The sequence below is a fragment of the Lepisosteus platostomus genome, chromosome 13 (assembly GCF_059453375.1).
Source record: "Lepisosteus platostomus isolate fLepPlt1 chromosome 13, fLepPlt1.hap1, whole genome shotgun sequence".
Lineage (NCBI taxonomy): Eukaryota > Metazoa > Chordata > Actinopteri > Semionotiformes > Lepisosteidae > Lepisosteus > Lepisosteus platostomus.
The window spans coordinates 2,439,390-2,452,781 of record NC_142623.1 but is presented as its reverse complement, the minus strand read 5'-3'; the positions used below and the strand labels follow the sequence as shown (position 1 = coordinate 2,452,781).

Sequence of the window (13,392 nt, the reverse complement as noted above, 5' to 3'; positions counted from 1 at the left end):
GGCTGTGTACATGTTCCATTTTTAAGGGAGTAAGAAATAAAGAGAAAGCGTTTAACAGTCAAACCAGAAATCAGACGGTTCACACGTACTCTTAACAGGTTTCACAGCACTGCTGCAGTCATAGTAAGGAACCCTGCCTCTCACAAATTGTACCATAATATGTCATGTCATGTCATTTGCCAAACCGCCTTTATACCATACGGTGTTGCGGGAAGCCGGAGCCTACCTGCCAGCAACGAGCGCAAGGCAGGGTACACGCTGGACAGTGCACCACTTGTACCATAATCTACAATAAATAAAATGGTAAGATTCCCAGGTACGCTATTACATAGATAAAAACATAAGCAATGTCAGTAATATTGCGGGGAGGGACTAGTGCACTGACCAGGTTAAGTAACTCTCAAGCTTGAGCTACTGCAGTAGTCTCAGTGAAGACGTGGTCCTGTGACCTTACTACATGAAAACATTAGTTTCCAACGAGCCGGGGAATCAATGGGACCACATCCCAGAAACCAGGTATACGGTGTGAACAGTTTTAGTTTTCAACATCTAATGGATGCAGTAATATACTATTTGGCTTTAAAATACTGTATTTACTTTAGCACTAGTACAGCACCTTTCCGTCTGGGTTTCGTAATGTAAAAAAAAACAGAACACTACTACTACAGCAGAAATTTCAACAAACAGGCACCTCAGAAAAGAGGAACGTACTTCTAGGTTTGTGGCTTTCCAGTCCTAAAAAGAGATGCTTTTGAGGTGAAAAGAAGTCCACTGTCTAATGCTGTGTCGGCAAAAAAACAACTGGCAAACATCTTGGTCACTTACCTTAGATACTTATACACTTACCAGCACATCTTAGGAACCCCCACTGAACCATGTCGGGCCACAGCAGGAAGCCAGGATCGCCTCCAGTAGGGGGGCATGTGTGACTGAACCGCATGTTCCACTGGAGTATATCGATAAGACTAGAAAGTGTTGGCAATGGGAGATGCTGGAATTCTGTCTGAAGCTCTCTGACAGAGCTGCTGCAGAGAAAGTCTATTTGTTTTACTGAGGCTCTCAATAGTTTGACCACGGAGTATGCAACAGCTGAAATGCATGACAAAAAAAAAACTAGAGCATTTGGACCAGCTCCACTTACCCTGGTGCTGCTCTAAAAATAATAAGAGAGCCAAGCAGTTACCTTTTGGCAGAAATACAATAAATCTCTTAATAAATCATATTTATTTTCTTAAAGGACACAGGTTTCTGCCTTGTTTTGCCGATTACTTCTGCTCTAAATGAAGCGACACTCCAGATGTTTGCTTCTGCCGTGTGCGGTAACCTGCTTGTTACCCTGTTTTCACTGTGGATGCAGGTTTTTTTCCATGGAATCATATGATAGAATTTACTTTGTCTATGGCAAACTACTGATATTAGATGACACCTTGTAAACAAAACTAGAAAGAGTGAAGTTGAAGTTACAGTTCCATGTCTTCCTACCTTTCTTCAAGCCAGATTTCCACATAATGCCATTTCAAAGTCACACTGGTTCTGTGGTTGGGCAGAAAGCATCTTTAGGTAGAGACTAAATACATGCCAATGCAAGATGACAAGATGGCACTGTTATAGTCTTCTGTAAAAGTTCTCTTCCTGACCTAGATAAGGGTTAGGAATCCCTAGCTCTTCTGTTCTGTGGCATTACATGACTGAACTGATCCGTAATTACTTTCACCATGCTGCTGAAGATGAATTATTCAAGAACTGATCAATTATTCAGTTATTAAGGTTTAGCGGGACCAGAGACTTGCAATGGAATTGAACACCCAAGGCTGCTGAACCTTGACTGACACACTTAATGTGTGATATTAGAACCTGTTCTACCTACTGATTATGATGCTTGCCCCATGCCAGCTGTGCAGACAGTTCTAACATCAGACAGCATTTTAAGCTGAATTAAATCATGCACAGCTGTAAGTGCATTACATCATTTCTCCAAAGAAGTCTGAACTGACAAATCCCAGAGGAGTCGCTTGCTCTTATGTGGTCTGTAATCTTGTCTCATGAATTAAAGCAAATGCTATAGGAAACAGTGTCAAAACATGCATGTTGTGCCATTTGGAAAAATTATTCTGAATGACTGCTGATGTTTGGTCTTTTGTAGTCTTTAGGAAGGTATTACGTAAAGTCCATTGTGCAGCTTTAAAGACATCATTTTTGCTTTTGTTTGTTAATGAGGACAGTATTTGAAAAATAGTCTTAATTGTATTACCGTTCATGTGGAATTACAGAGTACTGTGCCCACATTTCAAACACATCCCTCATTGACCTGTCAGAGTGAATTACTCATAAAACAAGAAACAGCTCCTTCTCCCTCCTCACCCGCACTCTGCTCACACACAGACACCCACTTGCACACAGACTCACTTCCTTCTAGTTGTGCTGTAAATATATATAGTAAGTGAACATCTGGAGAGACGAGCGCTGAAAGGCCAAGCTTTTCTGCCAGTTTGTGTTCACTAACGGAAAGGCGGGACAGTCACGCATCAGCTGTCTGGCTGAACTGTGAGGAGTGTATATCTCTGTCTTGGTCTAGGGACTGGTGTTACACCACAGCGTATCGAGCATGATGAGAGACAGATCACAGACATGTAAACACATCAATGCAGACAATTTCAGACACCCAAACAAGTATCGTGGTTGTCTGTCTTTAATGTCTGGGGAATCCCCATTGTCTGCACATTTTTAATTTGCATTTACTCTAGAATAATGTGCACCCCTGGATGCATTAGGAATTCATTTGCTTTGAATCCTTACATCTGCATAAATAATCCCTAACTTTAACCTTTCTCACTTCAATCCCAACCCCAGCATAAATAACAATCCCTTATAAACCTAGTGTCAAAAATATTGAGAACACCATATCAAATGAACAGATCCTATATAGCAAGCAATGTACAGTTGGCTTGAAGACAGATTCCTATCCAGAACAAACCCGATTTCAATCCTGTTAAAAACCTGTGGATCCATGTGTTGAACATTTCAGTTACATACAGCATCCTGCAGGAAAGAGTGGACAGGATTGTCCATCACAGCCTCTGTCTGGCCCAAGCCCAAGGTGTGAGCAGAGGGCCTCCGACAGGTCACCTTGCTCTAAGGCCAGCGGCATGGAGTCTCACTATCCTGTCACTGATGCGGGCATTATGTCTGCTGGCAGTTTCAGCAGCAGTACGGGTGGCAGATCTGAAACTATGTCTCAGATGGACCAGTCTGATGCGTCGGTCCTGCTCTGGTGTGGTCATTCGAGGGTGACCGGATCTTGGACGGTCATCTGTCCTGCTGGTCTGCTGAAACCTTCTCTGCAGTCGGGACACAGTGGAGCTGCTTACTCCATAGTTTCTGGCAACACTGGCACATGACATGCCTGCCTGCAGCATGCCAATGGCCCTCTCCCTTGTTTCTGGTGACATTATGGCATTACGGAATGCACACAAAACTGACTAAGGGTGGCCTTTTTCTTGCAGTGACCTCAACTTTGAATTAAGGTCTTTTTAAAGGTAACCTGATCAGGCATTGGTCCATCTGGACCCCGTTGGGTAATAGTGCACCAAACAAGCTTTTGTGTGATTGGCAAGTTGCAATGCCTCACTGCACAAGCTATATTGCTGGTTAGAGGACTTAAAACAAATTGACAACTTTTTTGTGAAAGTAGATAAGCTATAACTATAGTATTCTCATTCCAGAAAATGTTGCATTTCTTTTTTCCATCAGTATATATGTCATGTGTTGTTCAAACTGTTCCAGTTATTTGAAGAGGTTCAATACACCAAGAGATGGGTGTTCCTAATATAACCAGTGGAGCTGCATTTTATTCCAGAACAGAACACATTCTGGTGCTCTTCTTCAGCTCACCCAGAATTCATTCATGGTGCAAGAATCTGTAGCTCATAGTGAGTGAATTCAGGCTCTCAGGAGGAGCTCAAGCAGAGGTAACTCATGTGCCATAGACCAGACTGACTTGAGAGGTCCTCCGATGTCTGCAGGTGCCAAGTTGCACAATGGCCTTTGACGTCTGAAACAGCCTGAAGAGCTCTGCTTCAACAGAGCCAAACTGTGAAATATTCAATCTATACTGTGGCAAAACTTAAAAACCAGAGCAACACATTAGTTGTATGTTTTAACCACAGCAGGGGATTATCTCCCCAATAATCATTACATCACCTCAGACTTTTATTACTGGTAATTAATAGCTTTGCTTCATTAAAATTCTGAGATTTAAAATTCTACAAATAAGGACAGTGCATCCTATTATCTTAAAAGTGTTGATTAAAAAAAATCACATAATGAGAATAACACCTCTCTCCACTGCTGATGTTGATTACACGCATAAGCATTTGTGTTAGACTTAGCACCTCCAGGTGCGATCGGGGTGAAAAGTGTACTGAAACAGAATTTCCTAATAGTTTTTAAAGTTTCTTGTAACTATTTTAACCACCTGTCTTCTGATCTAAACAGCTGACCCCATTTTACCATTTCATCCCGATTCTGCCTATAAAGCACTGAAATGACTCACCTGTGGCAGCTTAATTGATGATGGGGTGTCAACCAATGGTCGTCCTCGGGGCAACAATAGTGCGATTTCGAGTTTCAGGGGCTTCTATCTCAGATAGAAAAATAATACAATACACATCAGTCGGGCTCCAATTATGCTGTAAATTGGTGACAATGACAAACCTTATTTCTCACCAACAGCCCATCCCTAACAGCTAATGTGAAGTGTGTACAGTATGCAGTATTACCAATAGCCCACTGTGCCCAAATCCCCAAACCCTGCAACGAGCAGACATGTCAGATGTGCAAAGCCACAGATCTGTGCTACCAGAGCTCCTACTTATTTTTTGTCTTTGACTGGTCGATTATTAAAAATCCCTTCTGCAAATATTTACTTCTACCACATAAAGTGTGGTCAACTAGTGGGAGGTAGCAACTCCTCACCCAAAAAAAAAAAAGCGCTTTTAAGGCACAGCAAGACAGAAACCACATCCTTTCAGCGCACGTTTCGTATAAATACACACGGGTGAGAGGAGGGAGAGGAAGAAAGAGAAGAGACGGTGGAGAAAAAGAGAAGCGGTTGTTTGTTCCTCAGCTCAAGACAGGAAGATCAGGCGAGCCGATGACGACGAAGGCAGCACTTCACCTGCGCACCAGTGGGGAGGAGGCAGGCCAGGCGCACTTCAGGGTAAGCCACGAAGCAGAAGCCGGCTCGGGCAGCAGGGCGCAGTGGTGGAGCTGTGGCACAGCCACAAGTCCCATTAACCAGAAGGCAAACCTCAGGCCAGCACGCAGCTTTGTGAGAGCTTGATTATTACATCTTTATTCTCCACAGCAGGTGCCATTCTTAATCTGAATTTTTTATAAATATGTGGCTGTAGAACTAAGTATTCAAACCCTGCTATTTACTCTATCACTTGTAAGAAATACAGTAAATACAGAAGTAATATAATGTAGAATCCACGTATTTATGACTTATTATTTATTAATGCTGTGGGGTGCAGAGATTAGGCAGCGAGACTTTGGCCTGTGGCTATATACACACATAGCGAAAAAGAAAGACAGAAGACAGTATGTGATGCATAAAGGTTTAAATATTTAAATGTGTTTTTCCAAATAAAATATTTTTCTGCTGTGTGAAAATCAGGAGTAAGCAGTGCAGTAATGCCTTGTTTTCCAAAACATTTTGACAAACTCTACCTTCGGACATTCTTAAACATTAAATATAGAAGCATGTTCTATGGGAATTACATTTTTTATTTCACTACAAACAACACACAACTGTCGTAAAGCCCTGTTATATAGCAGTAACCTGCTGTTAAACTGTGCTCGGCTTTAAATTAAATTATTTTGTTTTTTCAGGATGTTAGATGTTTTTTTATATAACTTATATTCACTTGTATTTTTATTAAGCATGTCAAAGCTCATGCGTTCAATATGCTGCTCACCTTGATGTTTAAAGGCTAGGGTAATATTCAACTTGGAGAATTTTCTGAACTTTCCTTAAGAAAACAGAACCAAACCCATTTTTTACTTATCCCATTAGGAAAATGTCTTTCCAGCTGACAACGTAGAAGGATTTTTTTCATTATTATTTTACTATAGTCTTGAATATTTGTGTTTGAGACTAACAATGCATACAGATGCAAATACAGTGATATAGGGATCCAGAGGGAGAATCCTCTAATATCCCATAGTTTCGCAGAAGCATTATCATCACTGGGTACTGCCCAGCCAGGCATAATCCAGCCTCCCACTAAGAAGAAACATCTTTCCGGACGGGTTTGTGAGGGGCTGTTAATTCACTGCTTTCCCTTGTGGCACTCAGAGTGTTTGAGCCTTCACAACAGCGGTGCTCATTTTGAGTGTCAGTAACACAGCAGAATTACTGAATGACATCATGGTTATAATGAGAAGTGGGAGAAAGTGAAGATGACTGCTCCACGGCTGCTATGCCATTTGTTCCTCTAAACTTACAATTCAATCCCCCCTGTAATAGGCTTTGTGGTTTTTTTAGCGTGAGGTTAAAGATACTAAACAAGAACACAACGTACCCTTTCTCCCTTCCTGCCACTGGAGGCACATCCTACAAACTTTAACCTCCAGGATAAGATCAGACAGAGGCTCTGCACAGCAAGGGCTTGACCACATCAGCACTTTAAGCCTCCCTGCCAGCAGCATGGAGCTGGGGATTCGAGAGCATCATGTGAACAGTGCTGAGACAGGGCAGGACCCTGCCATGCAGGGGCAGGGAACAACATTTAAGGATTTTAATCAAAAGAACAAATCAAAAGCATAAGTAAAAACCTGCAGTCACATGTTCTGCTCTCTTGATCTCACCTGTATCACCTCGAATGCATTCTCTCTCTTTTTTCCTGTTTGCATGCCTTCAGTTTGACCAGGCGAGGCAAACCGAGAACCAATTCTCATTCACAACGATGACCCTTTAAGGACAGAAAATCAATGTTATTAGAAGGACAGGTGAACACCACCAAAAAGCACTAAATCACCACTTCCATTTCTGATTTTGCAGCTGAAGACCATGACGAAGAACAACAGCGAGTGGCTGGCGTCTGACACCTTTGAGATGAGTCCTGGCCTTACCCCCTGTGAGGTGTACGACCCTGTGACATATGTACTAGTGCCAGTGGTCTATGCCCTGGTTTTTGTTCTGGGGTTGCTGGGCAACATCACGGCACTGGTGGTGTTCTGTAGAAACGGGAAACGGCTAAAGAAAGCTGTGCGCATCTTCCTGATCAACCTGACGGCTGCCGACGTCATGTTCAACATCACCCTGCCGTTCTGGGTGTCGTACTACTCCAGGGGAGGGGACTGGCGTTTCGGGGACATCAGCTGCAGACTGGCTGGTTCCCTCTACTATGTGTCCACCTACTGTACCATCTCCTTCATGACTTTCATCAGCGTCAATCGCTACTGCATCCTAAGGAAAAGCCAGCCCAAGAGGCCCATTCTCCGGAAGAGAGGAGCATCTCTGGTTTGTATTCTCACATGGGCCTTCTGGCTGGGCTGTGCTGTGCCCAGCCTGGTGACCAAACAAAGCTCCTCTGCTCAAGCTGGGAAGACCAAGTGCTTTGAGGCCTTCTCTGAGAGCACAGCCTACTCCCTGGCGGCCTGCATTTTCTTCACTGGCTGCTTCATTGTAGTCGCCACCTCCTGCCTCTCCATCATCAGGTCCCTGAGAGACCGTCAAACCACGCATGGCGCCCACCGGCAGACGGCCAAAGCCATGATTCTGGCAATGCTCCTGGTCTTCGTGGTGTGTGTGGCACCATTTCATATCACCTTAAGCATATGGTCCCTGAATCGGACGCCTGGGAATCTCTGCGAGTTTCCATCTACTCTGAACATCTTGCACCGGCTCCACACTGCCCTCCTGAGTATCAACAGCTGCATCGACCCCTTCATCTACTGCTTCTCTGTACGCAACTTCCGCCAGGAGCTGAGACAGCTGTGGCAGGGGCTAGGGAGGGCTCTCCTGCCCTCCTCCTCAGCTTCCCAAGACATTGCCAGCAGCTGCAAACCTCCTAAGGCCAGGCAGCGGTACGTGCTCCCTAGCAGATCAGCCACCAGCAGCAGTAGTTGCTCTTAGAGCTGCTCTTCTCAACCTATAGTCCCCAGGACTTCACAGGTCTGCTTAAATAAACTAAGGGTGTCTCCAGAGAGGCCTAGAAATGTTTCACCTGACCCCAATGGCGTGTGCAAATCTACTGTATGTTCCATAACCCACAGCTTTGGGCTTTATTGCCACTTGTTAGCATTATAAATAAAGAGCATTACATTACTAGAGGTTCACCTGGGCGCTAGTTTAAATTGTTAAGCAAAACATAGCAGTATGTTACAAAAGCGAGGTTAATTCGAGCAAGTACAGCTATGGATGTCATATCTTAAGACACTTGCAAGCTGTCTGGCTCCAGTCCCTCACAAACACTGTGCCACGTGGGCTAGCAAAGATGGAGAAGGACTGCAACACTCTCTTCCGTTGCACAACAAGAATCCCAGCTCAGGGGCTTCCCAAGCAGACGCCCAGAGGAGACACAGAGGAGGTGCTCTCACCTCCACAATCTATGCGATGCCTATTCTGGCACAAGTGCCACTTTTTAAACTGATATCTGCGAGGTACAGATGCCAGGGTAGCAGAGCGGAGCCTGAACGAGTGTAATTATTTCTGCTTTGTTACAGAATCAACCATCATGAAAGCACGTTGACTCAAGCTTCTGTGCTTTCTGTGGACTAACTAATAAAGCGTGGTGTATTATTTTTCAGCAAATAAAGAAAAAGAGGTGAAGGTTTTTGCCCTTTATGGTTGGTTGGAGTTCAACTGCAAAGCTTAAATTTTTAACTTTGGGCTGTGATTTTACTGATTCAAAAGGACAACCTGAACATTTTCATGAATGAGTTCTTGTAAGTAGCATGCCTGCATCATACTGTGTAGTGCACAAAATCTTGTTATACATATCTTACGTACAGTGTATTATATCATTTTTATTTTTTTAAATATAGACAGGAAAGCTAGCAAAAAGGGAGGAAATAAATAGTTTGGCTTTCAAAACTTTTTGAGCCAATTCTGAACTCAAACACATCCAAAGCACAGTAATTTTTGCTTCCATAAGTGTAAATAAAATATAACTTTCTAAATAAAATAGCTAAGGAAGCTGGCAAGTGAACACTGTTTAATAACAGGAGCACAATATTAGAATATTTTAGTGTGAAGAAAAGCAGTAAAGAAAACAGACTGAAGCAATGGCCTGTTGTAAAATATGTAAACTCTACTGCTTGTCATTTTAATGAATAAAAAGTGTTGTTTATAAAACTGGCTATGGGTCTCCTTTCTCGCCCCTTCTCTCTTTTAATTTCTGCATTAGAAAACTCAAAATAAAGTGCCGTAAAAAAGTATCTGCCCCCTGATTTCCTTTATTATTGTATATTTGTCACACTGGATGTTTTCAGATCTTTAGAGAAAATCTAATATAAGATAAAGGGAACCTGAGTGAACAAATAGGACTTTTTAAATTATAATTTCATTTATTTAATAAACAAAGTTTTCCAACACCCATATCCCCTGTGTGAAAAAGTAATTGCCATTACTTAACAACTCAATAACTTAATAACTGGTTGCGCCACCATTAACTGCAATGACTGCAACTAAACACTTCCTATAATTCAATATCAGTCTTTCAGATCGCTATGGAGGAAATTTAGATCACTCTTCTTTACAGAACTGCTTTAATTCAGAAACACTGATAGGTTTTTGAGCATGAACTGCTCGTTTCAGGCCCTGCTACAGCATCCCTGTTGGCTTTAGGTCTGGACTTTGACTAGGCCACTCCAAAACTTTAATTTTGCTTCTTTTTAGCCATTCTGATGTGGACTTGCTTTTGTGTTTTGGATCCTTATCTTGCTGCATGACCCAACTACGCTTCAGCTTCAGCTCACGGACGGATGACTGGACATTCTCCTTAAGAATTTTCTGATACAGAGCAGAATTCATGATTCTTTTAACTATGGCAAGTCGTCCAGCAATCTGAGGTAGCAAAGCATCTCCACACCATCACACTATCGCCACCATGTTTGACTGTGGGAATGATGACAACATATGTAATGGGACCCATATCGTCCAAAAAGTTTCAGTTTTGACTAATCTGTCCATAGGACATTCTGCCAAAAGGCTTGGGGATCATCCACGTGCTTCTTGGTAAATGAGAGATGAGCATTTATGTTCTTCTTGGTAAGCAGTGGTTTCTGCCTTGCCACTCTCCCATGAAGCCCATTTTTGCCCCATCTCTTTCTGGCTGTGGAGTCATGAACACTGCCCTTAGCTGAGGCAAGAGAAGCATGCAGTTCTTTGGATGTTTTTTTAGGATCCTTTGTGACTTCCTGGATGATTTTTATGCTGCGCCCTTGGAGAAATTTTGGCAGGTTGGCTGGCCACTCCTGGGAAGACTCACTACTGTTCCAAGTGTTCTCCATTTAGAGATGATGGCTCTCACTGTGGTTCGGTGGAGTGCCAGAGCTCTAGAAATGGCTGTGTAACCCTTTCCAGATTGATAGATATCAACAGCTTTGTTTCCTGATCTCTTCAGGAATTTTCTTTGATCGTGGCACAATGTGCTTGTTGAATCTTTGTGCTGGCACCTTGACTCTGACGGTAAGGGTCAAAATACAGTCAGTGAGGTTTATATTGAGCAGGGCTGGCTGTAATCAAGCCTGGCTGTGTTCAATCAGCTGACTCTAATTATCCCTTTAATAGGGTTGATTTAACTAGAGGGCAATTACTTTTTCACACAGTGCCAGTTGGTGTTGGATAACTTTCATTAAATAAATGAAATAAGTAAAAAGAATGTGTTATTTGATCACTCAGGTTCCCTTTATCCAATATTAGATTGTGGTTGAAGACCTGAAAACATTCAGTGTCAAAAATTTGCAATAACAGAGGAAATCGGGAAGGGGGTAAGTTATTTTTCATGGCACTGAAGATGCATTCACAATATGAAATAACAAATATGTTCTGACAGAATGGAACTGAGAGGGCCTACTGAATATCTCAGGTACTTCCTCTTCTTTGTAGTGAATACAACTGACCATAATACCACTAAATACCACACACTACAAATCAGTACTAACCAGAAAGCCTGTTATTTTAAATTTTCCACCGCTGAAGTTTTCAAATGCCAACACTGAATGAGATTTGATTAAGCTAATTCATTTGATCACCGTGCAAAAAAAGGATTTAAACGAGTAAAAGTTCTAATAACAGCACAGTGCGGAGCCAGACTCAGGTCAATGAACTTTGCCCCCAAACTTTCAAAGCCACTCCAGCAACCCACCTCCAAAACTAAACAAAATGACAAAAGTTAAAAGAACAGAAAGATGTGGTCAAAAGTGTAGATTTAGAAAATGCCAGTCGGTAGAAATATGTGTACTGGGATCACTACTGGTGAAGGGCTGATTTGGGCAAGTCTTTGGCAGGAGGGAATGGGTCTCCATGAATGGATCCGGGATAAGGGTGTCAAAATCAGCCACAGGGTTCCAAACAGGGATCTGCCATTTCCCTGACCTGGAGGAGTTTAATCTGGCTTTACACACACTCTGCCTGGAGCAGAGAAGGCAATGTTTACTGAACAAGCCAGCCTGGTGGGATGCAGCTTGAGACCTCCTTCAAGCAGGTCTAGGGAGATGGAGATGGGGCAGGTGAGTAGGCCCACGTGCACACAGGAAGAGAAAGGCACTCGAGGCTCACCACCTGAGTTCCCCACTGGAGTGATGGACATCCTCTGCTCACCAGCGGAGACTCAGAATTTGCTGATTCTGTGTCTGTGTGAGCCAGGCACACAGGTCTGAGGGGTGGGGTGCCTTTTATCTGTGAAGTGAAATCACAAAATTGATAACTGTCAAGGGAGGTTTTGTCATTTTTGTCTGTATTTGTTTGTCATTCTGATTCAGCGAGACGGTCTTCTAGACAGCGTCTGTTTTTGGTGGCGGCGGCGAAGGCTCTTACCCAACCACGCACGGTATTTATGTTCAACTTGTCTTCCTGTGGCTCTTTCAGAGACGGGCGTCGCCCTGATCGCAGGATTACAGCAGCTGTGCAATCGTTGCACCCACAGTGAGAAACAAGGAGGAAAGAGCACGTTGTCGCTCAAGTCTGCAGGGGCTCAGGGTGTCCCATTTCTAAATTTGTGTGTCACAAGGGTGCTAACGAGCACCCCAATGCACCCTTCTTCACTGAAAGGAATTACCCCCAGTTCCTCGTGGAACAATGATGTTTCATGTTCTAGCCTATCAAAGCAGAGAGAAGTTGCCACGGAGAATAAAATATTCACGTTAGTAAAATTAAACTTTTTCACAGTTTTAAAATTCATATTTTATAAAAAAACACATTTTCATTAGGCTACTTTAGATTCACACTGTATGTATTCCAGGAATGCAATTAGTAATACAAAGCCCGGAATGAACAGAGACCGATATTGACAAGTCTTTCTTAGTTGACTTCGCCTGCTCTGAGTGGAGCCTGCCCAACACGAAGGAACACGATGTATCACTACTTTGATGCAGGGACAGACGAGATGAAATTCAATTTCATCAAGCTGCGAGCGGAGCATGAAAACTTCTTTAAAAAAAAAAATATCTGCCGACGTGCACTTAGCCACTGAAAAAGCAGCATCATCAACAACAGAAAGCATTTTGACCCTGAGCCGTGCAACCGCAAGTGACATCATGCCCATTGCACGATGCGCCCCCGAATGCTCTCGCACTTGAAGTCCACGCTTGTTCTACGTCACAGAAGCACGGACAGGGAGGAAGGACTTGGCGCCATGCGAGAACTAATCGGGACACGGCTCAGTGTTAATGAATGCATTAACCCGGCTAAGTCACATGACGTCACCTGCGACTTACACGTACGGTCTCAAGTTAGCGTGCGTGAAGTACGCTCAGGAGTTAGCTGTTTGTACTCGTGCTTTGGGTTCCAATTTCTGCTCATTATGTCCCCAGATAAACTTCGAGAATCTACCTTTTCAGTTCTGATTGAAGAGGGCAGCAGCTCTCCCTGAACGCTGGAATCCGTACCAATAAAAGTCGCAGTCCTTCAGCTGAGCTTTTCGTTTTCTGCTCCAGTATCTCGGAAAATGCCGCCTTCTCCTCTCTGGCTTGTGCGTTGACCGACGCAATGTGATGACGAAAGCCGTTAACCACGCCCCCGGCCCGCCACCCTCCACCCTTTTAAAACGATTTTTATTAAACATATAAAGAATGTACAAATAATAATAATAATAATAATTGCTTATACTTATATAGCGCTTTTCTGGACACTCCACTCAAAGCGCTTTACAGGTAATGGGGACT

General features: G+C 43.2%; 1 protein-coding gene and 1 long non-coding RNA gene across 5 annotated transcripts; one reads left to right on the top strand and one right to left on the bottom strand.

Moving 5' to 3' along the window:
• Nucleotides 1–2,673: 2,673 nt before the first annotated feature.
• On the bottom strand, nt 2,674–13,197 carry LOC148649596 (uncharacterized). 4 transcript variants are annotated; one of them, XR_015925879.1, is made up of 5 exons: nt 12,047–12,590; nt 11,792–11,908; nt 6,871–6,974; nt 4,553–4,636; nt 2,674–3,338 (listed from the first exon to the last, which is right to left on the bottom strand). It is a non-coding gene; the product is annotated as an uncharacterized LOC148649596 (long non-coding RNA). The 4 variants fall into 4 exon arrangements; XR_015925877.1 differs by lacking the exon at nt 12,047–12,590 and adding an exon at nt 13,061–13,197 and having other exon boundaries at nt 2,674–4,636; XR_015925878.1 differs by having other exon boundaries at nt 2,674–4,636; nt 11,789–11,908.
• Nucleotides 4,633–9,361, top strand: LOC148649597 (platelet-activating factor receptor-like). The gene is made up of 2 exons (XM_088602499.1): nt 4,633–5,218; nt 7,064–9,361. The coding sequence occupies exons 1-2, from the start codon at nt 5,153–5,155 to the stop codon at nt 8,138–8,140; spliced, it is 1,143 nt and encodes a 380-aa protein (XP_088458625.1). The 5' UTR covers nt 4,633–5,152; the 3' UTR covers nt 8,141–9,361.
• Nucleotides 13,198–13,392: the final 195 nt, after the last annotated feature.

What these genes read in the sequence shown, in the direction of transcription:
- LOC148649597 (XM_088602499.1), top strand. Translation starts at nt 5,153, where the DNA reads ATGACGACGAAGGCAGCACTTCACCTGCGCACCAGTGGGGAGGAGGCA. An exon ending in CAGGCCAGGCGCACTTCAGG is followed by an intron (nt 5,219 to 7,063) that starts GTAAGCCACGAA and finishes CTGATTTTGCAG; the next exon opens with CTGAAGACCATGACGAAGAA.